General features: G+C 38.4%; 1 protein-coding gene across 3 annotated transcripts in view; it reads left to right on the top strand.

The window, feature by feature from the left end:
• The first annotated feature begins 8569 nt into the window (after positions 1–8569).
• Positions 8570–23863, top strand: part of KITLG (KIT ligand) — a 54547-nt gene continuing 39253 nt past the window's right edge. For all 3 annotated transcript variants that reach the window (XM_042816373.1, XM_042816374.1, XM_042816372.1), the window contains exon 1: positions 8570–8719. In XM_042816373.1, the coding sequence (XP_042672307.1) occupies positions 8705–8719 (15 nt within the window). In that variant the 5' untranslated portion in view covers positions 8570–8704. The remainder of the gene's footprint in view (positions 8720–23863) is intronic.

Genomic DNA, 23863 nt, shown 5'->3' with positions numbered 1-23863 from the left:
GTAAGCTATGAATAAAAGGTAGAGAATTAACTCTATCAAAGTAATACCATTTTTTTCCTATAAAAAGTCATTTGAAAGCCTAAATGATTAGTTTACAGAAAAACAGAGATATATTAGATATAAGACAAATAACAAAGCATGAAAATATATTGTGTTCTTTTGTAAACTCTGCAAGGATTAAAGTACACAAGGGAATTAAATATTATTTCAGGGAAGCTTGCTTAGAATAAAAAAAAGTAACAGTATTGTTTAACATATAAAGCTTATTGAATTGATCAAAGTACGGGTGAGGAACAATCTAAGAAAAGTTAAATATGTTTAGAAAAGTGAATGAAAATATCTGCATTAAATTTTCGCTCTTTTTCTTTCTCTCTTTCATTCAAATGCTTTCTGAAAACAAAACAAAACACAAAACAAACAAGAAAAATTCACTAAGCCTGAAACTAAGAGGGAAGGTATGGCAAATTGTCCATCTGAAGCTGTTGACAAGGACAGCTAGATGTATTGCACGACGCAGAGTGAAATGAAGAATAGGAAAGTCGTTAAACACAGTTCCCTAGAGCTTGAAATTATGGGGAAGGAGCTGTCACATGAATCTGTTCCTCTGGAAACAATACTTTAAATTCATTTTACCTCATAAAGGAAAGTAAACTGAACACATTTCCTTTCTAGAAACACTTTTTAAAATTAGTGAGTGACTTAATAGATTGACTATATTAGACGGAAATTATTACTGCTTAAAAGGTCTTAAAAAAAAAGAACAGGAAAATATATCATCCTTTCACCATACAGGTGGTACCTTTTTCACATCTAGCAGAAGAGCAATCTAGTGGCTAACCCCACATAAAACAAGACTGAGAAGTGAATCACTTACATAAGCCATAGCACTCCATTTTGGATTATTTCCAAAAGAATGCGGGGGAAAAACATACATTTCATCTTTGCACTTCTTGATTATCTATCATAACAGAGCTCAGAGCTTGTGAACAGGCCATTCTAGCAAAACTGAAAATCAAAACAGTTTAATTCTGTGCTTTCTTGGTCAAGTCCATAGTAAAGAGGTAATTGCCAGAATTTAAAAGTATTGCTCAAACTCAATTTCAAACATTTTTCATAATTCCACTTTTGAACATGGTCTCTCTCCCCAGCTGTACTGAAAACATCATCACAGAGAATCCCTTAAAATAGAGAAAAATCTCAGCTTTTCCTTTCCTCAATTATCCTCAAAGGAATACCTAAATCAAATTCATGGTCTCCCAAAAAGGTCCGGACAGTGACTGATCATTGCATCCTCTCTTTTCCAGCAGTTGAAAAGCTAGAACTCAGTGTTTCCCTGTAAACATATAGGGATAATGAGCGCAGACAATCTGTCATTGTACCAGAACCTCTTGTTGACATTTAAATCTCAATTGGTGAGATCCATTAGAGAACCTTCAAGTCAAGAAGACAACACTTTAACATGAGGTAATTTCTGCATTTTCTCTTTTCCTCGTAATAATAGAATGCTTTGATTGCAATTCCAAACCTCAAAAGAGAGGAAATTCCAGAATTAAGTTTGACTTTTACTGCACAGGTGTTGTGGTTGGACATTTCCTGAACACCTGTTTTTGCAATTTTTTGCAAAAACATAATTTGCAAATACTATTTTTAGTGAGTGTATCAAAAGAGGCAATCCAAACCACATCTTTGGGACTGGACCCATTCTCTTGCCCTAGGGAAAGTGGTAAAGGATGGCTTGCATCCATGCAGCCAAACTTTCTTCTTCTTCTAGAATAGGGGGAACTGTTAGAAGCAGTTCCTGGCTTACACTCTTCCTCTGACTGAGCTCAGACTTGGAGAGTGCTATATGGCTGGACTGGAAGTGTATCAAATGGAGTGCTAAAAATCAAACACCACAGACCACTGCATGCCAGTACTTGAGCCCATGCTTTTTCTCTGTTTTGTTTATTAGTGTACATATTGCCAGTAGGTTGGGCAGGAGGATCAAAAAGCAGTAGGGAAAGAATTGAGTTATTTATGGTAAAGCTTGTGCAAATTTTGCCCGAGAACAAACATGTATAAATTAACCGTGAATATATTAAGCTTCAAATTAAAAGTAGGTTTCCAAGTATGAGATGAGTCAAATTCTAAAAACAGCATTCTCATAAAGCAGCAGGGGCAAGAGACTTAACTCATTTTATGCTGGGAATGGGTAAATCTTTGGATGGACTAAATCACTCGTCTTGATGGCAAGGGACTCAGTCTATGATGCTCTTTAACTCCTATCTCCATTTCAGTCCTTCCCACACTCCTAATGCAATCTGTGTTCGAGGAAAAAAGTAATGACATAATATGGCTATGAAGTAACTGTACCTTATACTGTACCTGGCCTTTTTTTTTCAGACAGAATGTACTATATGAAAAAAATTGTTATTTTTCATTGAATAAGCATATTCACTGTTTCCCAAGTAAACAGTGAATATTTATATCTAATCCCACTTACACAGCTTTTTGTCTTCAAATGAGCATATTTTATCACAAAATTCCTCAGGGCTGTAATTACTGTGACTAGGATGACATAGACTAAAGCAAATCAAGAGATGCATGAAACAAGTCTGGGAACATGCATACATATATATTTCATACATTTATCACCTCTAAATTGCTGAAAAAAAACCAGGAATATACCAAAGAAGTACTTAATCATTGAACAGATGCTAAGTATTACTTTATTTTGTTTGGAAATGGAATTGTACAAGCAAAATAACATGCACTTTTCTGAGAATGTATAACTATAATAAATGCATTAAGTTTCACAAATTGATCTCTTGACAGAGAAACAGTAGAATTTTAGGCATAATAAGCAGTATTTGTCTTACTCTGTAAGAAACATCTAGTTTTACTGCAGATGTCGAAGATGATGTATCAGCTTGAGTCTGACTACATCCAACATTGCCTGGCTTGGTGACAGCATAACTGTGTTTTTTCTTTTTTTTTTTTCTCTTTTTTTTTTTTTTCCCTTTCTTTTTTTTTTTTTTTTTTTTTAATAATAATAATAATAATAAGTGAAAAATATGGCAGAAAAGTGCAGTTTTGAATACATTACCTATAATTCATTTTAATGCTGTAGATAGTGTGTATTACACTGTGCATATGATTCTTGAGTATGAGTTCCAGTACTTTTGTGTAGTAATGCTAGAACCTCTGAAAGTAGTGACAAAACTTATTGTTCTTACATGGCTGAAAGACTGAATATACTAAAACACCCCTTACAATCAATATAGGTATAGAATTTCAACTCTAGAAGTCATACGTCCTAGGGCATCTTGAGGAAATAATTATCCATAGGATAAATGGCTGTTCTTTTTATTCAACATGTCAGGGGATACTCAAGGTAGACAGATGTCAAACTTCAGGAAGAGCATTCTTCAGAATTTGGACTACTAAATGCATCTGTTCAACAGAATTGAGCAGTGTACTCCAATCTTCAAGATCAATTCAATATAAATACTTTGCAAAAACAAAGTAAATAGTCCTTGCAGGTTTGGTACACTGTCATTGCAAAAGGATAATAAGGATGTTGTTTGGACCCTGGTAAACAGAGTCTTGCTGAACAGTGTAGAACAAATATTTACTAACAACTACCAGAGCATAGTGCACTATGGCTATGAGGCACCTCAAGGCTTGGAAAACAGCCAGTTTGTCATTCTTAATACAAACTCTGTCTCCTTTGAGACTGAACACTAGGATCCAAGATGGATAAGCACCATTTATCCCTGCACTCTCCATGACTGTAAAAGGAGACAGAGGCATGCCATCAGAGTGATTGCAGTGCACTCCAGCAGGTCTCCCTGGTCTGGAAGAAAAAAAAAAAAGAAAAGTTCTAGATCATACATACATGTAATTAATTTCTCAAAAGCAGATGTAACGTTTTTGAGTGTGATGTTAGGTGAATCAGACCCATCTCAGAACCGATGTGGAAAAAAGTATGAATTAAGACTGAAAAAAAATATATATCTTTCAGTTACTGCTGTCCTCTGCTCATGGAACCTAGTTCCAAGAGTTTACAAGAGTTTCAAGAAGCCTCAGACTTCTGTGAATGCCTATAAACATCCGGAGGTCCATCAGAAGCCAAAGGGCTTCTGCCAAGGATCACAGAACTCTGGCAGCATCAGCTTTTCCTAAGTTCTATACTCCATGAACCAGTTTTTTTCTAGCTGAGAATTCCCCCATGCAAGTGAGCTCTTCAGATTCTCATTTATGACTGCTTTAAAACATTTGTATATAGCACATGAAAGAAGCTTTCATGTAAGTCAGGAAATAGCCATTTACTTTTCAGTCGTTACAACTATATTTTTACAGGCTCTGATCAAGTTTTAACAATGTCAATGCAGCTTCATATTCTGGACTTATACTCACTACAAATAAATAAATAAATAAATAAATAAATAAATGAATTCTTAGTTAAACAGAATATCTTTGGCATGCTAATTAACCTGCTGTAAAATCCTGAAGGTAATAAAACTGCCACTTTATGGAAAGAAAACCAGCAAAGACAGCAATGGGCAGAAGCAATTTTAGGCCTTCAATATAACTCCATTATTTCTTCTCTTTTCTAGGATTCTTTTCATGCTTACCTCCACAGCTCTGCTGGTCTAAGGGGTCTTATACATGATCTTACAGCTCCAGCCTCCTTCATCAGCATTTATTGAACAGATTTCATAGAATCATAGAATCATTAAGGATAGAAAAGATCACTAAACTTATCTAGTCCAACCATCAACACATCATCATCATGCCCATTAAACCACGTCCCTCAGTGCCACATCTGCACATTTTTTGAACACCTCCAGGGACAGTGACTCAACCACCTCACTGGGTAGCCTGTTCCAATGCATCACTATTCTTTCTGAGAAGAAATTTTTCCTAATATCCAACCTGAACCTTTTCTGGAGAAACACAAGGCCATTCCCTCTAGTCCTATCAAACTAGTTATGTAGGAGAAGAGGCTGACAACCGTCTCACCACAATCTCCTTTCAGGTAGTGGTGAGGTGAGGTTTCCCTTGAGCCTCCTCTTCTCCAGACTAAACAATCCCAGCTCCCTCAGCCACTCCCAATAAGACTTGTGCTCCAGTCCACTCACATGCTTCATTGCCCTTCTTTGAGCATGGTCCAGGTACTCAATGTCTTTCTTATAGTGAGAGGCCAAAAACTGAACACAGCAGTCAAGATGTAGCATTTTCAATGCTTTGAAGCTACTTAATTCTATTTTTACTTTGCAGTGCTTTCTTCTTCTTTTTCTTGTATCTAAGAGGCTTTTGGAGTTAGGAGTTTTCTTAAAGAAACAGCATAATAAGAAACAGAGATAGTGTTATTTAACAAATAGTTATACTAACTTCTTTACCTTAAAATAATGCAATTATCTCCAAAATCCCAGTCTATTCTAATGTATTATTGACAATCAAACAGTTACATGAATATTGCAGTCCTCAAATTAATATTTAGAACAAAATTATATGAAGGAAAAAAATGCAGCTGCACCCTCTGCACTTTCAGTGTGAACTGAAGTAAAAGTGGCTTCCCAGCGGTGTAGGTACACCTATTGATCTAAGTCTTGGTTGAATCTTTCCCTTACTTAGTCATTAATCTGAATAACTACAAAAGTTGTTCCTGCCATTTATATAAAGCACAAAGCATGTATGATGCTTAAAAGAAACTAACAGTCTCTTGGTAAATGTGAAGCAGGAGAAGAAATTCAAAAAGTGTACTTTGATCCAGTATTAAAGTGGGGTTAGGCTGCATACCTGGTGTCTGTATCAGCTAAAACCCCAATGCACTCAGGGTACATAACAGATTAGATGAGATTAGTGTGTTATCTTTGTAATATGTACACAGTGTTGTTTGTCCTTACCTTTTCATAGGAGAAATTTTTCTATTTTCCAGACTGTTGTGTTTTTTTGTTTGTTTGTTTGTTTGTTTGTTTTGGTTTGGTTTTTTTTTTTTTTTTTTTTTCCTAATTCCAGAACACTAGTAGCTGAAAGTAGATCTGATTTTGCTTATTCCCCAATTCTGTCTGCTCCAATAGTCAGGCTTTTGCCACACTACATGAACTCATTCATAGTGGTGAGCTCATTCTGATGAGCCTCAGCTCCTTCTCATGTCTGGAGCTGTAAAAAATGCAGCAGATATTCTAGAAAATTCTAGAATAAACAGCAGTTAGCAGCCATTTCTCACCTGCAGAAGAAAGTGAGACTTCTAGGTAAATGGGAAAGGCTTCATTTGTGCTTCGGTGGTTGCTACTTCCATACACTCAGAACAGAACCCCTCGGGAAGGATAATCCTGTTCAGTGGGTGGAACCAAGTCCCACGAAGAGCTGGGATGGCTGGCGCCATTTCCATAGCTTCCCTGTGAAGAAACAGGTTTTCACAGAGCTGTGAAAGGAGTCTGTAGTCACCCCTAGGCATTTAGAACTGCAAATGAGGTAAACCATAAAAGGCTGTGTGCGGTTTGCAGTTGTACTTTGGAAACCTACCACACAATGCTCTAACAGTCCTTGGCTAACCTGTGTGTACCTGGTAAATCAACATCCAGTCCTGTGTTGAAAAAGGGCAAGACTAATAAAAACATGCTTTCTAATGTGTTACGGACATAAGTAATTAATGTGTTTAAACTATTAAACTCTGAATTTCAGAGAAAAGAATTCCCAAATTGCACTGAGGCCAAAGACAACAGTCATATGCATGTGAGTTGTCAGCTTAAAGCATGGGATGAAAAGGACATTCATCATTTATATCTGGGCTTGGATAAACAAGGGGGCAAGTTCAAGAACTCAGCCTACGGATGGACAGAAGTGCAGGATGAGCAGATGATAAAGGACTCAGACTCAGAAGTAGGGCTCAGAAGTCTTGCCCTGTTTGCATAGCAGGACTGTGTGCGGCAGCCATTTCAGCCTTCCTGCCATAAGTAATGGTGGACAGAGTTCCAGGAAGAGAGAAACTAGAAGTATTCTCCATAAGGTAGTTGACTGCTACCCCAGGCTGCTCTTTCACACTTCCCAGTGCTTCTCACCAGGAGACTAAACCTGACATCTGTTCTCAGAAGGAAATATGCTGTAACATTTTAATTTCCTGGCCCTGCTTGCTAAAGGGCATTATGGGGAAAGTAGCGTTGGTTAATCACTGCTAGGTGAGATACAAAATATCCTTTCACAGAGTTCTTTCACTTAAGAGCTGCCTCCCTTTCACTGCTTGTCTAGAGCATGAATCACAGCCATTCAGAGGCAGAAGGGCACATGTAACGATAAAGCTGTGAAGGTAACACAAAAACTACAAGGTATTTCAGATTGGCAATCAACAAGAAAGGGAAAAACTACAGCATTCACCTGTATGCTCTAAATGAAGGCCATTATCCCATTATTCTGGATTGGATGCACACGCACAAAGAGATGTTTCTCTGTCTGCACTGACACCTAAAGACATAGTGGAGCTGAGCCTTAATAGCACATCTTTGCTTTGATTGTTTGAAAAATTATTTTTCATTCCATGTTAAAACCGGAGGACTTTTTCTACTGAAACCCCTCACCGTGCATTCTGATAGCAGTCTGATCTTTGGGATGATCGTCACTGTGGGCAGTGTCCCTTCTTCATTCAATCTTTGACCTCAACTAGGGATTGCTGTCTCAGTAAGTGGCAGTAAGTGCTCTTATCCGCGTAATGCATGCTCACAGTTCAGTCTGTGCAGACAGTGCTTTCCCACAGCCAATTCTACTGTGCATTTACACATTACACACATTCTAATAGCACAACACCTGCAGGACCACCTTTACGCAAGCATTAGGAGGCACTGCTCAACAACTTTTGTGGCTGGCGCAGGTAGAAACAGTCCTGATGCTTCCCTTTCTTTCAAGCGTTCGATGCTTGGGTTGTGTGCCACAGCAGGAAGTACCGCAATGGGAATTGCCAGCCCGGAGTCGCTGCCAGGAGCTGCAGCGCGGTGCCCTGGCACAGAGCCGCAGGGAGAGCTGCCAGCCCCACGGGGCCTCCGCCGCCCTGCCCTGCCCGCCCCGCCGCGGGGCTGCGGCCCGACCACAGCGCCCGGCCGGACGGCGCCGGGCGCTCCTCACGGCCGCCGCCGGGGTCGCCTCCAGCGGCTGGTCGAGACCCCCACGCTCCCGGGCCGGCACCGGGCGCCCCTCTCCACTGCCGCGGGGCGCCCGGAGGCGGTGGGCGAGTCCCAGCGGCCCCGCCCGCAGCCCTGCCCGCCGCTCTCCCGCCAGCCCGCGGCGGCCGGGCAGGGAGCGCTTCGCTCCCTCCCGCGGTGCGAAGGGACAGGCCGGGCCGGTTCCTGCCTTTTAACTTCCCCAGAGTTTGCTCGGGTTTCCCCCTCCCAGCGGGACCCGCCTCGGCTCCAAGTGCTACAGGAGGGAGGGGAACGAAAGGAGGGAGGGCGGGAGGGGAAAGGCGTGTCTTGCCGGGGCTGCCGCCGCCGCCGCTGCCGCCGCTGCCAGAGGCAGATCCGAGATATAAAAGACCTGGCCGGGCGCCGGGCTCCGCTCTAGTCCTGCCGTGGCGAGAGGCCCACAGCGGAGCGACAGCAGCTCGGGGCTGGCCGAGGGCAACCCCAATGCGTGGACTATCCGCCGCTGCAGCATGCTGGAGCTACAGTTCAGCTGAAGGGAGTTTGCACACGGCCGGCTGGGCTGGACTGCAGCGCTGCCGTTCCTTATGAAGAAGGCACAAGTGAGTGCGGTCGGGGGCGGCGGGCGCGGGGCTGCCGGGAGGGGGCCGCCGGAGGTACCTGCGGGCGGGGCGCGGAGCGGCGCGGCGAGCGCTACCGGCTGTGCCCGCGCCTCGGGGCGGCTATCCGTCATCCGGAGGCTGCGGCCGCCGGGCGTGGGGCGGGAAGGAATGCACGGCACCCGTCCTTCAGGTGAGCCGCCGCGCTGCGGAGAGGTCCCGAGGAGGAAAATAATCATCGTTATAATAATCGCAATAAAAAATTACCGTCGGGTCTTGTCCTCGGCTCTCGCAGAGAGTGGAAAAGTTCCAGCAAGCGGGTCGGGTCAGCTCCTTTGCCTTTGGGAGACTCGAGAGGCACTTGGAAAAATAATAAATCAGTTGCTTGCGTTACGCTTGGGCCCCGCGGACCGGGTGTGAAAACGCGGAATGATCCGAGGCAGGAGCGCTGAAGCCGCGCCGGGTCGGTGCTGGAGGTTGCCGCCGGCATTCCTCCCTCACCCTCCTCGCTCTGCCGGGAAGAACTGCCGGTGTGCCCTTGCAGCGTTTGTGCCACTATTTATTTGTCCAAGTTCTGTGCAGATTACAACTGCTCTGCGCATTATAAAAGCAAGGCTAGGGGCAGGCGACAGTGAAAAAGAGTGGAAAAATCATCTCGTAACAAGAAGCGGCTGAGGGAAACTCTGAAAACTTTACTGCATCGCTCTGCAAGGTGCCTGTGCCCTCCGCCCGGGCCCATCTCACTGGGAGTCGGGGCCGCTTGGTGCTGCGGCGGAGCTCGGAGGGTGCTGTGCAGGCACGCACACGGCGCGGATCCGGCTCTGGGGCTTCTGCCTCCCCGCCCCCGTTCTTCAGAAGCAAGATATGCCTTCCCTGTCTCTTGGCGATTGCCGCATCCCCCACACACTAGCAGTCCGAGGACTTCAGCATGCATTGGAAAAGGCGTAAAAATTTAAAATAGGGAAGCGCCTTTCTAAAGTCTTTTGGGCAGTTAAACACTTTTTCAAGGAGTGACAGAAATTAGGAAGAGTTCTTTTTGAAATGTTTAAGTGTCAGCTGGCCAAAGCGTTGGAGAATGGACCCGTGCCTAAGGAGGTATTAATTGCTGACTGTTAACTTTTGTGATGCTGAAATACAGTGAGATATTATCTGAAATGACCAGTTCTGAATTCTAACAGTGTATCTCCACTGCTGATGTTCCCTTTAAATGACTAAAGGTGCCTTTCACCTCCAAACTGTTGTTTCAGATCTTCTACACAAGCTTGGTTCAATATGCTGAATAGATTAGTAATTGGGAATGGTCTCTTACTGTACTGTAAGAAATGTGTGTGCAGAGTTGTATGCATTCAGTTGGTATTGGAGTAGCAATGAAGTTGTAAGATGTTATCACAGCCCACAGAAACATGTGCTGAGCTGTTTCTTCAGAGAAGGAAAAAGCTGTTCAGCAATCAAGCAGGGATTTACAAGTGCAAGCAGTCAAGCGTTTCATTTCCTATGAACTGTAAACTTCTAAAACCAGCAGTGTACTGGAACGACTTCTTGTCATGGTGGTGAAGCATCTGTCAGCCTTCAAGCAGTAACGCTTCCTGCTTTTTGGAGACACTAACAGACTCTTAGCTTTCCAAAGGATAGTTTCTTTCATTTTAAGGATTAGCAAACAAACGTGATACCAAACCATTAATCATTCCAATGGGATCAGAACAAGAGATACTTCTAGGAAGAATTTAAATTGAAACTGTGAAGATCCTTGTGCAAAGAGAGAACAAGTGATGTGGATACAAGGAGGAGGACTTAAGCACATCGTAGCACTCAGCACATTAGAGTGAACTTCAATCTTTATGCTCTCCTATGCACTTTTTCTAGTGTCTGGACTGACAGGTGTCATAGAGAAGAGAATAGGATTGGAAAGCAAGAAAAGAAGTTAACATTTCTTAACAAAAATCCTGTATTTGACTTAACAGAGAAAGTAAGAACTGCTATCTCATTGAGCCTTGAAAATACCCAGCAATGTCTGGGTAGTTCTTAAAATAAATTGAGGATTTGATGTTTAATGCTGTGTTTTATGGGCACAGTATGTAAATAGTGTAGCTGTAGGAGCAACTGAGTCACATGTCAGTGCAGCTGAAGTGCTGAAAGAGAGGAGCCTTGCTGAACACTAGAAGTGAATAGGTTGATCAGTTTATTTACACCAGTCTCAGCCTGACAGACATGGGGAACTACAGAAGCATGTTCCACAATAGTGTCAGGCCTAGCAGGATCATTTCTAAAACTGTACAGTTTAAGTATATAAACCCTTGATTCAAATGTACCAGCATCTCCTTGATATATATATATATATATATATATATATATATATATATATATAGGTAATGCTCTTAGAAATATGATTAAGCATCTAGGGTCCAGTCATACAAATCCTTTTTCAATGGACTGTTTCCATGCATTAATCTTATTGAAGGATTACTTATATGAGAGGATTTGCAGGGTATATACTTAGTAATTAAAACCATTATCGGAAGTCAGTTTGTCATTATGCATGCCACTATTGCAGCACATGAAATACCACTGATGTCTGGATAGCTTTTTACATTTGGGATAAAAAAAAAAGGTGACGGAAGCTGCTGTGATACAATCTTGTAGAAACATGTAGTAGGTTTCTGATTTCCCTGCTCTTTGTTTTACTTGAAGACAATCTAAATAAGATTAAGTTACTGAGAAATATGCTGCAAGGAGGGGTCAAGCATGGGGCTAACTCAGGCAGCTTTTGTTGTTACAAATTGCTTGATATTTGGTTTGGGCAGTTGATCTTTAGCTGTGGGTTAGATGCACAACCTCTCAGAAACCTCAGTATTAGAAAAGCCCATCTCAGCTCATCTTTTTCCCTTTGAATGTGTGTTCTGTTACAATAGTTAAATGACCTCCTGAAGTTGTCCTGTCCGTTGTACGTTTGCATCAAGGAACTGGGAGCCTCTGTATTGATTATTATAAAACAGTACCTGAAAGAAGTATTAATATGCGACTTGCCTGTTCCTGTCTGATATTGGCAGGCTACAATAGAAATGCAAAGCAGGTATTGATTCATTTGTGCAAGCTTACAGAAACATTATTTCAGTGGAAAGTATAAACTCTGATCTCCAATCTTTCTTGCTCATTCTGTAAGAAAATGAACACGAGACACTGCAAGATACTAGCAGCTCATGGTAGGCATAGATCTGCTACTCATCGGATAGGTAAATAAGCTTGCTGGAGCCAGGAATATTTTGTGCTATTCACTATGAGTAATGAACTAAGTAAAGGCTCTTTCCTCTTTTCCCTGGTTTTCGTTCTGTTTATGGGAGGCCGTTTTGAGAATACGGCAGCTGGAGAGGACATCTTAGATGGTTTATTCTCCATGAACTGTCATCTGGAGAATAAACAGCTGATAACCCTTAAGACTCAAAGCCAGGGGAATATTTTGTGAGGCATTTGGTGATTTGTTTCTTTGCCTTCTTGCATCATGTGTCTTCTAGCTTTTATCCCTGTGAACTATGCAGCACTTGTCTTTGTAGTTTAGACTGAGGCCTCTAGCCCAGTTTGTTCCCGACTTGGTTCTGCCACTGCACAAAAATACAATTTCTCCTTTTGTGAAAGAAATTTCAGGCATTCAGGTACAGCTCTGCTAGCTGACAGTGTCACTCTCCAAATTTTGTTATGCGACTTAATGGTATGCTGGCTCATGTAATCGCCATATTGTACGCGAGTTAAGAGTTGGCAAGGCACAGCCCTTGGCTTAGGGTGGGCAATGCTCAGTATGCAGTATGTAAACACAACACCCATTTATTTGAAGCAAGGCAAGAAAAATCTCCCTACGTAATTCCATTTGAGTGGTGTGGGAGCTGACGGATGAAAACGAAAGCATTTGTTCTCTCCCTGGTCTTTGGTATGCCAACCTGAAACTCATCAGCCTTTTAAACACATTGCAAATCCTTGTTTCTCTTTCCTATGTGCTTGTGGAAAAAAGGAGATGGCCCGATGTAAGGTGAGTGGAGAGGGGTTAGTGCTCCTCTCTGTTTTGGTGGATTGTCCGTTGTTTGCACAGTGTCTCGTGTAATATGGAGATCTACAAATGCAGCGTTCAGAAGTATTATCAGTGCTGAAATGAGTGACTGCTGGAAAGCTGTAAAATATGGAATTTTTTTTTTTTTTTTCTGGGTGGTTTTAATTCTTTGCAATTGTAAACAGTATCAGAGATTTATTAGTATGAGATTGAAAACTGAAAATATGTTACAGTTAAAAAGTAGTGTTAGGTATTTTATTTGATTAAAACCAATAGTATGCATAATAATTTTGGTTAATGAAAGTAGGTATGCTATTGAAGACACTGTTTCTTCCGTATGTCTAAATAAAAGCTAGCTAAGGAGTTTGGATTAATGACAACTTTGGATCAAAATAAATGATAATAAATTATCCTCTAATTTTATATTGTTATCTAATAATCACTAAATTACTTTTTTTTCCTTCCTGTTTAAATAATACTTAAATCATACAAGATAGATGGATGGGTAACCATTTTAAACTGTTTAGGAATTTTCTTCTTTATACATACTCTTGCACTGTTGCTTTGCAGAGCAGACTTTAGTTGCAAGGTAAAAGTAGCATCATTTGACTGATGGTATTCCCTAGTGGAGGCCCTTGTGGTACTCACTCCTAGTACCACAGCTTGGAGTATACTGGTTTGCAAAGTGGCTAAATCCTGAGCTTCCAGATATTCTATTAATACTTGAAACCATGCTAGACATGAGACATGGTGATGCAGAAAGGCCTTGCAGGCCCAGTTCAGTGCTCTCACAATAATCAGAGCTCCTGAAGGGATCTCTCAATCAGGTCTACAGCAGTCCTGCTAGGCCTTCATCTTCACCACTGTTAAGGAGAGTCTGTAAATACATAGGAACTGCTGTATTTTATGTTTTTTTTTTTTCTTTCTTTTTCCTCTTTGTTGCTGCAAAACATAATGGATGGAGGAGATCAGGATCAGGAATTACTCTCAAAATCATATTTAGCCCAAGCCTCAGGAGCTGCCTTGTCTCCCATTTGTGGTTCATTGCTGGTATAAGAGTCATTCACGTGGTATTAATATTCTGTTGAAGATTTTCTTGGTAACAGGCCAGGTATCTTGGAATTCCCTTATCCATACTGGCTTCCCACTGGTTTTGGGCAGCAGAGAGGGGAATCAGACAGAGGTGCATGTTGGCAGCCTTGGAGCTGAAGCAGAGCTGAATTGAGGACTTCAGCATAAACTGCTTGTCTACATTTAGGGTGAATTGTCCCAGGAGGATGAATGTGTGGTCTACAGAGATTAACTCTGGGTTCAAGAGCAGTTTTGATTCAGTCCAGACAGAAAAAGGCTAATCTAAAAGAATTTACCTGAACACACTTACTGGAGTGGAATGGACCCGGTCCGTCTTTCTTGGGTAGGAGCTCAAGTCTTTAAGGACACTTAACTCTCCAGTCTGTCTTGTTGAAGTTGTTCTACTTTGTATAAGCAGTTATGCACTGTGCCAGAGGAGAAGAAAGAAGTTCAAACTCTGAATCTGAAGTGTAATTAAAGTTTTTCTCCAAATCTGAACTAGTCATGCTATGGAGATTTTAACTCTGATGGGTTAATTCATAATTTAAGGCCAAATTAAGTGAGCTGCTAGGTTTATTTTTTCAGTCTTGAAGTTGGCTTACAGATGAACTAGGAATGTAGGGCGGATTACCTTTTAGGCCATAAGGCTAAATTCACTGTTTGTGAATTATGCCGGCCTTTAAACCTCCAATCAGAAAGATTTAGGAGTCTGCAAATCAATGTCTGTAAACATCAGTTGTCAGTCCTATCTCTTTGTGTAATTTGGTGTTTCTAAGGGCCATTCCTGTGCCTGAACTTAGCCTCAGCACAGTCACATTAACTGTCACAGGGACAATAAATTCTCATCTAGTGTTTTCAGCTGGTATGTTGCTTCTCACTCATCATGATGCTGAGCTCCATGGACTTCAGTTCACTGACAGCTTAGCCCACAAATAAATTTAATCCAGTCTTCTCTATCATCTCTTCTTTGAAGTATCTAAAATAGTTTTTAGAAGAACTCCAAGTACAGTTTAAGAATTAACTATATAAGAAGTCTATTGAGAAGAAGAATATATAAGAAGTCTATTAAGAACTATGTAAGAAGTCTATTGTATGATAGGACCTAAACCCTGCATTTGCTTTGGCTAGGATCTTGGATCTCTCCACTTGATGTGAGCAGGATCACATGCAGTGATAGTCTTTTCTCCAAAATGAACAACACCTTTTATTTTATTTTTTTTTCCCTCCTCCCCACTTGTAACTACTAAAAGTTGGGAAGGAGTCCAAGTATCTCACCCCATTTAACCCATATACTCATGCACGCAGGGGAGATCACACTATACACAAGCAGCTATACACATAAAGTATTCCTTTTCTGGATGTCAGTTTGTTTGAGCACAAACTTACTTGCAGTGCGAGTCTAAGGGTGGTGTGAAATCTTCTGCTTAAAATATTTGACATTCTGCATGTAGTGTGTGTACAGATGAACCTGGGGAATGGCCAGGTTCAGCCTAGAAAAATTTTTTCAGAAATATACGTGTGGTTCTTTTACAGTAGAGACGCAACCTGTGTGTGAATTCACACCATGCTTTACCTTGGAAGAAATGCAGAGGATAAATGAGTATTTTAAAACAACAGAACCTCCTAAGAATAAAGATTTATCTGAGCCCAGAAGTGGATAATCTTAAACAGTTTTGTCAGCTGGACCTAGAGATTTTTCTTTGTGTGCTTTTGTCCTTGATAATGGAAAGTGGAATTCGGTGACAGATCAAGTTAGTTCTTCATTTTCTGAGGAACAAATTAATAATTTGCTTTCCCTTTCAAAAAGTCAAGGGTCTGAAAAATAAATATATTTTGTTTCAATGTGGAAAGATGAGAAAATAATATAAATTTTTCTTAGCTACATTCTACTTGTCAGTAAGTAGCAAACCAATGTGTCTTCCATTTTTGTTTGCAGCATCACTCATCTCTGGTGGATTCATAGGTCTCTGCTAACACTCTAACTGCTTTTGATTTTTTTTTTTTTTCTTTTTTTTTTTTCTGGCAGTATAATCCAGATTGTAAAACTGATTTTTGCATGTCCTGACAATGTATTTCCATTTGAAACAGAAAATGGACCCTGTGTGAATCATACAGCAACTGTCTTTATAACAGTTGCTCTTTACAGAAGAACAAACTTGCAATATGTACAGCATATTCTGAAAACTCAGAGTAATGCATTTATGTACAAAGCTCATTATTTTAAAATAGATCTGGAAGTTTGGGGCTGTGCAGATAATTGGGCAGTTTTCTTGCTCTATTTCATGTTGATCTAAAAAATTCCTCTCTTTCCATAGAGATTTTGTAATTGCATATAAAATGGGAGTAGGTTGTCAGGATGCTGACATTTTTGGTTGAGCTGAAATAATGGACAGAAGTAAAGCAGTGGGGATCTGGTTGAGGACAAGGCATGATACATTTAATTTAACAATATGCTGCATATATACAAAATATTTCACTATTGAAAAGAAGTGCCTAGAAGTTTAGGGAGATTAAAATGTATACTTGCTAATAATGGTTTATGGCAAACAAATCCTAATCTCCAGACCTCAGATTTCCAGCCTCTATTTGTTAGCTAATTAACTGAACTCAAAATTTGTCTCTTCCATTAAATGTCAGGCAGATAATATTAAGCATTATGTCTTTAAACTGATAGAGATCTACACATCAGTTGTTCTTGAAATTTGTTTTTCTTGTACAACATTGAAGCATGCAGGAATAGGAACATTAGTCATCCAAATGAGTTTAGGAAGCTTGTATAACACTGCTTGGCACTCTCTTTCGTTTGGATTAAAAAATATGTTCTTGAATAAACAGAGCTTTTTGGTGGTTATTTTAAAAGGGTAAAAAGATCTCCAATATTCATAATTGCTATCTTTTTGAAATTACAGTCTTTCAGCAGTGTGTGAATTGCATTTCCATCCTAATGGCAAAAACTATCAGTGCTGTACTTGATGCAAGTTTAAATAGCTCTGATGTGTATTATATTCTTTATTTTCAAGGAAATATGAACGTTATTTGTAAACCGTAAGTTTAAAAACTGTCACTGAAACTGCTTTTATCTTCTTTATTATAATCCCTGGAATAGAATGTGCCCTAGATGTGCCATGTAGTCTCTAAATCTTTGTCCTTTAAAAATTCTGGCCATGAGCATACTCCGCCCCAAATTTTTTTGGTACATTTCTTCAGTATTTTTTCCTTTAATAGTGTAAAGCAGGACAACGAGAGCCCTCTTTTCATGCTACCAAAATCAGTGAAAGAACTTGTCTTCTAAAATTCAGGGAGGAGTAGATTCCATTCCCAAGAAAGGTGGTGTACATAATCCCCTGAAATTTTTTTTTCTGCTGCAGATGGAAAAAGAATTTGCCCCCTTCCACATATGTGAACAAAACTTCTGGAATTATTTTTCTGTCATCACAGTAATATCACAGTGGTAATATTCCAGCTTCTCTCTCTCTCCATTCAGAATGAGAACAATGCTATCCTAACTTCTTGAGGCACTTTTCCTGGCCTCTGCTGCATCTAAGTCACACCGTCTTAAGCTACGTTAATAATTTAACATAAAGTTCTGTGCTTCTGGAATCCAAAATCCAGAAGTTTTCTCTTTGACTTCTCAGTTTTTTTCCACTCACTCTAAGCTTCATTTCTAGTAAATGTTTTCTACAAGTTCCTGGCAGCCTGTCAAGTGGTCGCTTTTATATTCCATCAGCTTTCTGAGGCCCACTTCAAATATTAATCTTTCAAATAATCTCTTTTTACTGTATTTCATCTTGTCTATAAAAATTAAGGATCTCAGGATTAGAATGAAACTCCTGTTCTGTGCAATCTATATATTTATACAATCACACACATACTTGTAATCTAACCTGTTATGAAGAGCCACGTGAAATACTGATCTTGTCTTTCTGGAAGTGACGCTACTTCTTCCTTCATAACTTCAAACATTTCCTTAACATATTAAGAAAATCTGTGCTGCCTTTTTTTTTTTTTTTTTTTTTTTTTAAGAGTCAAATATTTACTGAGATCAAAGGAATTTCCTGTAGACATATTTGTTATTGCTTTCTGCTCTATCTCTTACCCTCATTGTAGCAATATAGGAAATTACTGATTCAGTGTTCTAATTTGACGTTTAAATCAATTGGAGTGAATTTCTTTTTTTTTCCTTCACTCTTTCTCTTCAGCGTATGATTTGAAAGAATCTCACATGTGGGCTTTAGTGATCAACTAGAGATTTGTCGTAAATGATTGCAGTACTTTTGGTCATTTCACTCTGCAACAGAAAGTTGTTGACATCTACAAATTGTCTGAGGCATATGTAAAGTTAATTTGATTGTAGCCTACTGGTTGATTTATATTGAAACAAGTCCCTTGCACTTCGTACCCAAGAATGTTATTTCAGTTTTTGCTGAACTGTATCTATTTGAAGTGCTAATTGCCCAACTATCATGTGCTTTTTGTCTCCATTTACTGTGACAGGTTCCTTTTCTTAATATGTAGGCTCTATTACTTATCTCAGAGTGAATGCCTAAATTCCTGCAGAACTGTGAAGAACTTTTTTCTTGTCCGTGTTGATAAGTATTGCTTAAGTATGCTTGCTGGAAAACTGCATCATTGCTTATGAAAACATCCAAGTATTACCCTGGAATTTTAGAATGTAGGAATTGTAGAATTTATATCCTGAAAATATATTAATAATATCAATGATGAGATCTTTTCTGTAGCATTAATTAAAGAAGCTAATGAAATTTTGTGGTAGATGAGGTAAACTGATGTCTGTTCTTTAAAAAGAGCAATTCTAGGAGACATCTGTGAATTAGGTATATAAATCATATAAAATATCATATTAGATCACTTCCATATTCGCGTGAGTTTTCCTGCAAGAACATCTGTAGGAGATTGCATCTAAATGTGTATCAGAATTGTTTTACTATTGACTGTTGTTCTCTCTAATTCCCTTGAATGATTTTGACCAAGTGTAAATCTCCATAACAAATAAACTCACTACACAACTGCAGTTTTTTAATGTAACCCCTCTGAAAATCATCACTAAAATTAAATAGCTATTGTGTTCCATTCTTGCAAATGTTGTAAGGAGACCTATATTTCATCAGTTACTTGCTAAATTTAAAGGTTTGTATTGCTGATGTCTTAACTATGTATTAAAATTAATGTTAATTGCATGTTGAAAGCATATGCTTTTAGTAGGCATTTATATTTCTCCAAAATTGTAGAGACATAACAAGTTCTTCTTTCTCAGAATATTTTTCCTCCAGGTATTTATGCATTGCCATAGTCCTACCAAGCCACAGGCTGACTTGCTCAAACTTTTATTTTGTGTGTTTTGTAATTTTTAAGGAAAATTTCAAATGAGGCTTTAGGTTTCTGCCTGGGTATTTGTAGTTCTCTCTTGTTAGCATAGCTTAGACAGAAACGTCGAGGCGATTGTTGAATGGCATTCATATTAATTCTGCAGTCACAATTCCGTGACAATGAAGTTATTTGGTGTATATATAATGTGTCTCTTTGTTCTAAATGGAAAGATTCTACCTGCACATTGATATATATCAGAAGAATGTGTCTGGTCTGTCTGGAAACATAGGAGACTTGTGAATTTAGTAGTTAGACTGTACAACATAATTGTTGACCGCAGTGTCCCTTCACATGTCTCACTCCAACAAAACCAAGAAACACCTCCAAAAAAACAAACATACATACACACAAAACTCAAACCCACCAAACCACTTGAATATTAATAATAGCTTATGTGGAAGGCACTAGCATTTGGGTCAGGCTATAACGTAGAATTTGTGTTAATTTTGCTGTAAAGGCAAGATGTTCGTAACTTGGCACAAATCAGTGATCCCGGTTTTTCCTCACTTTTCTTATACTTTTCTTTTGTATATATACAAAAACTCTTAACACATTTACTCATTTTTCATTTCATTGGAATTAATGAATATGTCCAGATCTTAAAAAGATTTTTTCTTAACAGCTTGACTCTATTGTTGTGTTGTCAGTTGATTTGTATTTAAATCAGTCAATAGGAGGAAGGTAGGAACTCTATAGTAGGAGCTCAATAAAAGGAATAGAAAATCATAGCTCCTGAAAAAGAAATGATTTTAATGTACTAAGGTTCATTGTGTTTCAAAATAGGTGAATAATGAGAAAGCATTGAAGCAAATTACTTAGATTTTTCTCCCTGAGAAAAGATCTAAGAAGAAAACTAACTAGCCCCGTATTGTCTCTCTGATCATAACACTCTGAGGATAAAATCATATAAGGACAGAAACCAAAGTATATTGTTAATTTGTCACAGGGCAAAAATTTAAGAGGTAATGTTCTTTAATTGTTAACAGTCTCATATTGTTCAATCTGGAAGAAGGGTTCACAGATTGATGACAACATGTGCAGACTGCATAAATTACTCAGGTTAATTGATACTAAAAGAGATTCTGAGGAACTTTTAAAAGGTTTAGAGAAGATAGAGGAACAGATGGCATGATGGCAAGTGGAGTTCATTGTGTTGAAGTGTAAGGGGGATGCTTTTTGGAAAGAATATTTTGAAATAAATGTAACTACATTAATAACAGCAGTGTTCATTAGTTTCAAAAAATACTTGCAAGCTCTCTGCTAATGTACTTGTAGCTATACTTGATCAGAAAAAAATGGATGAAAATTCTATCTGTTGTACCTCTTGTAGAACAAATTGGGCAAGATACTGGAATGTAATGGAAGCTGAAAAAAAAAATAAGAAAAGTAGTGTTTTTATGATGGTAAGAGTCAGCCACCTTAAAGTCCTGGTTGTGCATTGGAAAAAAGAAAAAAAAAAAAAAAAAAAGAAAAAAACAACAAAAAAAAACCAAAACCAGTAGTACTGAAATGGTAGTCCTAAAATGGACAAAAACATATGGAAACAATGCACACCAAGAGGAACAGAAAGCTGAGGACAAGAAACTACTGAGAGAGATGTCTAGAAAGAGTAATATGCAAGAAGTAGTGTACAGTGATTACTGAATATAACTGATCCTTTTATTATTGCAGGAGCAAAGAAATACTTTAATAAAGTGGAAAGTGCTAAAGATGCTAAAATAGACAATGCTACCTTCGCACTTAGTTGCCAGTCTGGAAGGCTTTTTGATGGCAGATATAATGCACCTTGAAGTGCAGCTTGATAAAAGTCAGCCCAAAAGGTCACCAGTAACAAAAGGAGTAGTTCCAGTCTTCTCATTCTTGCATATCTCTTTTATGCTTCCAGTCATTCCTCAGGGATTAGTTTTCTGTCTGAGTTGAATTGGCCAGTCACTGACTCTGAATTTACTGACATAGTGAAGGGTCGGATGAATGTCAGAGCAAGGGAAGCTACAGAAAAGGAAATGCTTACAGCCTTCTTACAGCAACAGGGCAGAGCTGTTAGATTGCTTCAAACCATCTCATTATCCCCCACTGAATTAAAAACGTTATTCACTTAAGTGTATAACTTAAGGTTAAAAGATGTGGTTACGTTAGCTTACACTGTGATTATGAAAGCTTTGTATATTCTAATTCATGCAATTAGGAAAATATTTCTCATATATGCAATATATTCTGTAACTGTGAACTATTTTTATTATTATTATCATTTTTTTAAAATTTATTCCCTGTGGCCACAAGACTGATCGTGAGCAAATCTGACACTTCTTAGTGTCCAAATCTTTATTGCTTTAATTGTACAAGTCAGATTTGGCCTAATTTTAAACTCAGTTTCATATAAAACCATCTGCCAAAATTACCATCTGTAACAACTCAGTCTGTAGTTTTGGGAAAAGGAAAACCCTTTGAAATATATTGTAGCTGAACTCCAATGTACATTGTTCTGAAGTGATTTTGTACAGTGCTTCAAATTTCTAAAAGGGCCATTTTGGAAATTTGCTTTCTGTAAAACAAACATGGAAATAATGTAAGAAAGAACTTTTAAAATTAACAATGGCATAATGCATTTTAATAAACCTTGAAAAAGGATTTGATGATCATTTTCTGTGATAAGAAAATGTGCAGTTGGAGAAATAATCACTTAGATATTTTTGACATATGGAAGTGTTTTCAATTTAGATTGAAAAAAAGAAAAAGAAAAAAGTGCAACTGATCTTACTAATGTCCGAGTTAATGGCTTTAAACTGGGCATAATGTATTTGTAATTGCTGAGGTAAATGGCTTATTGCCTTCCCAGTACTTAAATTGTCTTATAAGCATACTTAAATGTTTTGAAGATTAGTTTCTAATTTGATGTGTCAGTTGTCTACAGTCACACAAGCTGTAACTTCAAGGCATTTGAGATTAATCTCATCCATTGGTGTAATACTTTGAGTAAATGTTCTTTTCACAGAGGTATGTACTTAATGTCCTTGTATCCTAATAGTAGTGTAAATGTAAGGTGGTGCTATTCTTTCACAGGTCATCACCTTGAAGCTAAATCGTTCAGTATGGTTTTGATTATGCATAGAAAAGCATCTGATTAAAGTTGTGCAGGTATTAAAAAGCTGTGTAAGAGCTTAATGTATTTTTTTCAAAGTAGAATTATTTACTGGGTAGCTTTCATGAATAACAAAGAGAGATTTGAGTTTAAATCAAAATCTGAAGTTAAAAGTTTTTTGTTTTTTGTTTTTTGCTTTCCCCAGCCAGAAGATAGATGACTTTCTGGTTTTGTTTTTCTAAGTTTTATTCGGAAACAGCTAAGAAAAATTTGCATGAATCTCATAAACATTTCTTGGAGCATTCCTAATAAATACAGCTCAGTTTGTCAGGTACAGTGATAGGAAGAAGCACAAAACCAAGATCTACTGGAAACTTGGAAATGAATAGTTTTAAATAGGTCCAGGGAGCATAAGCCTGACAATGTCATTTCTGACGGGCTCACTAAAACTTCATTTGATGAATTTTGACAACTGTGGAATCATATGTTCCAAGTTTTTGAATGGTAAATTTAAACTTAGATATTTCCCTGGGTGGTATCATGACAGACCTTCTGTTTAGCTAACTACCATATCAAGAAACACTACGTAAGTGAAAAAAGAACAATAGGATTTTTGTTGAGACAAATAAATTCAACATGTTCAAAGTCCTCAGGGTTTTTTTACTTTCTCTTCTGATAGTTTTAGAAACTTAGCAGCAAAGCCAAATGATGCTGCTTTCATTTTTCACATTTGTTGATTTTTAGTATACTGGCTTTTAAATGGCCTGCCTGTAGGGGCTTTGAATGTTTCCTTCTGAAAAATTATCTTCCAGACACCTCCTGCAGTTCTTGCAAAAAAATAAAAAAATAAAAAAATAAAATTGCTGTAGATTACTGTCTAAATGTCTGCAGTGGCTGATTATGGGACCACAGGCCTACTTCTTTTTCTAACAACACGTAGTTTGTTGCAAATGGAACATGGTGTGGAAAAAGTTATTTATTTGTTTCGAAACTCATGTAATACTTAGAATACTTTACTACGTTAACTTTTCCTCTTAGTATTCACATACGGAACATGCTATGTCTTTTATTGATGTAATGTAGTGTCTTGTACGCAGGATGATTGCAAAAGGCTGTGAAGTCTATAAAACCACTTTTTAAAATCATGAACAATATAGGCACATCGTAAAAGGGCATTATGATAAATTTATTGATTAAAAATTAATAAATAAATAAATAAACAGTGAAGAGTAGAAACTAAAGTTTCAGCGTGGAAGAACATGACCCGACCCCTGTTCCTACAGCTGAGATTTGTAATGGTACTCCTTCATGCTGTGGTAGAACGTTGGGAGAAGTATACTTTTCAGCCTTGTTACATACTCCAATGTAATCATGTAGGCTTAGTGCTGTATTTGTTAAAGTATATTTTGAATTCTGAAAGAGTAAGTAGCAGCTTTTATTTCTTACATATGTTCAAATGTTTAAATATCACTGTTGATGATTCAAGAAAACTCAAAAAAAAAAAAAAAAAAAAAAAAAATGCATGGATATTCTCCCAAAGATTCAGTATTTAGAATGATTTTTTTTTTTTTTT

This window comes from Centrocercus urophasianus, unplaced genomic scaffold, assembly GCF_019232065.1.
Source record: "Centrocercus urophasianus isolate 14NV4802_14NV808 unplaced genomic scaffold, USGS_Curo_1.0 seq_15, whole genome shotgun sequence".
Classification (NCBI taxonomy): Eukaryota; Metazoa; Chordata; class Aves; order Galliformes; family Phasianidae; genus Centrocercus; species Centrocercus urophasianus.
Note: the sequence above shows the minus strand (reverse complement) of the source record. Positions and strands in the feature narration are given on the sequence as shown.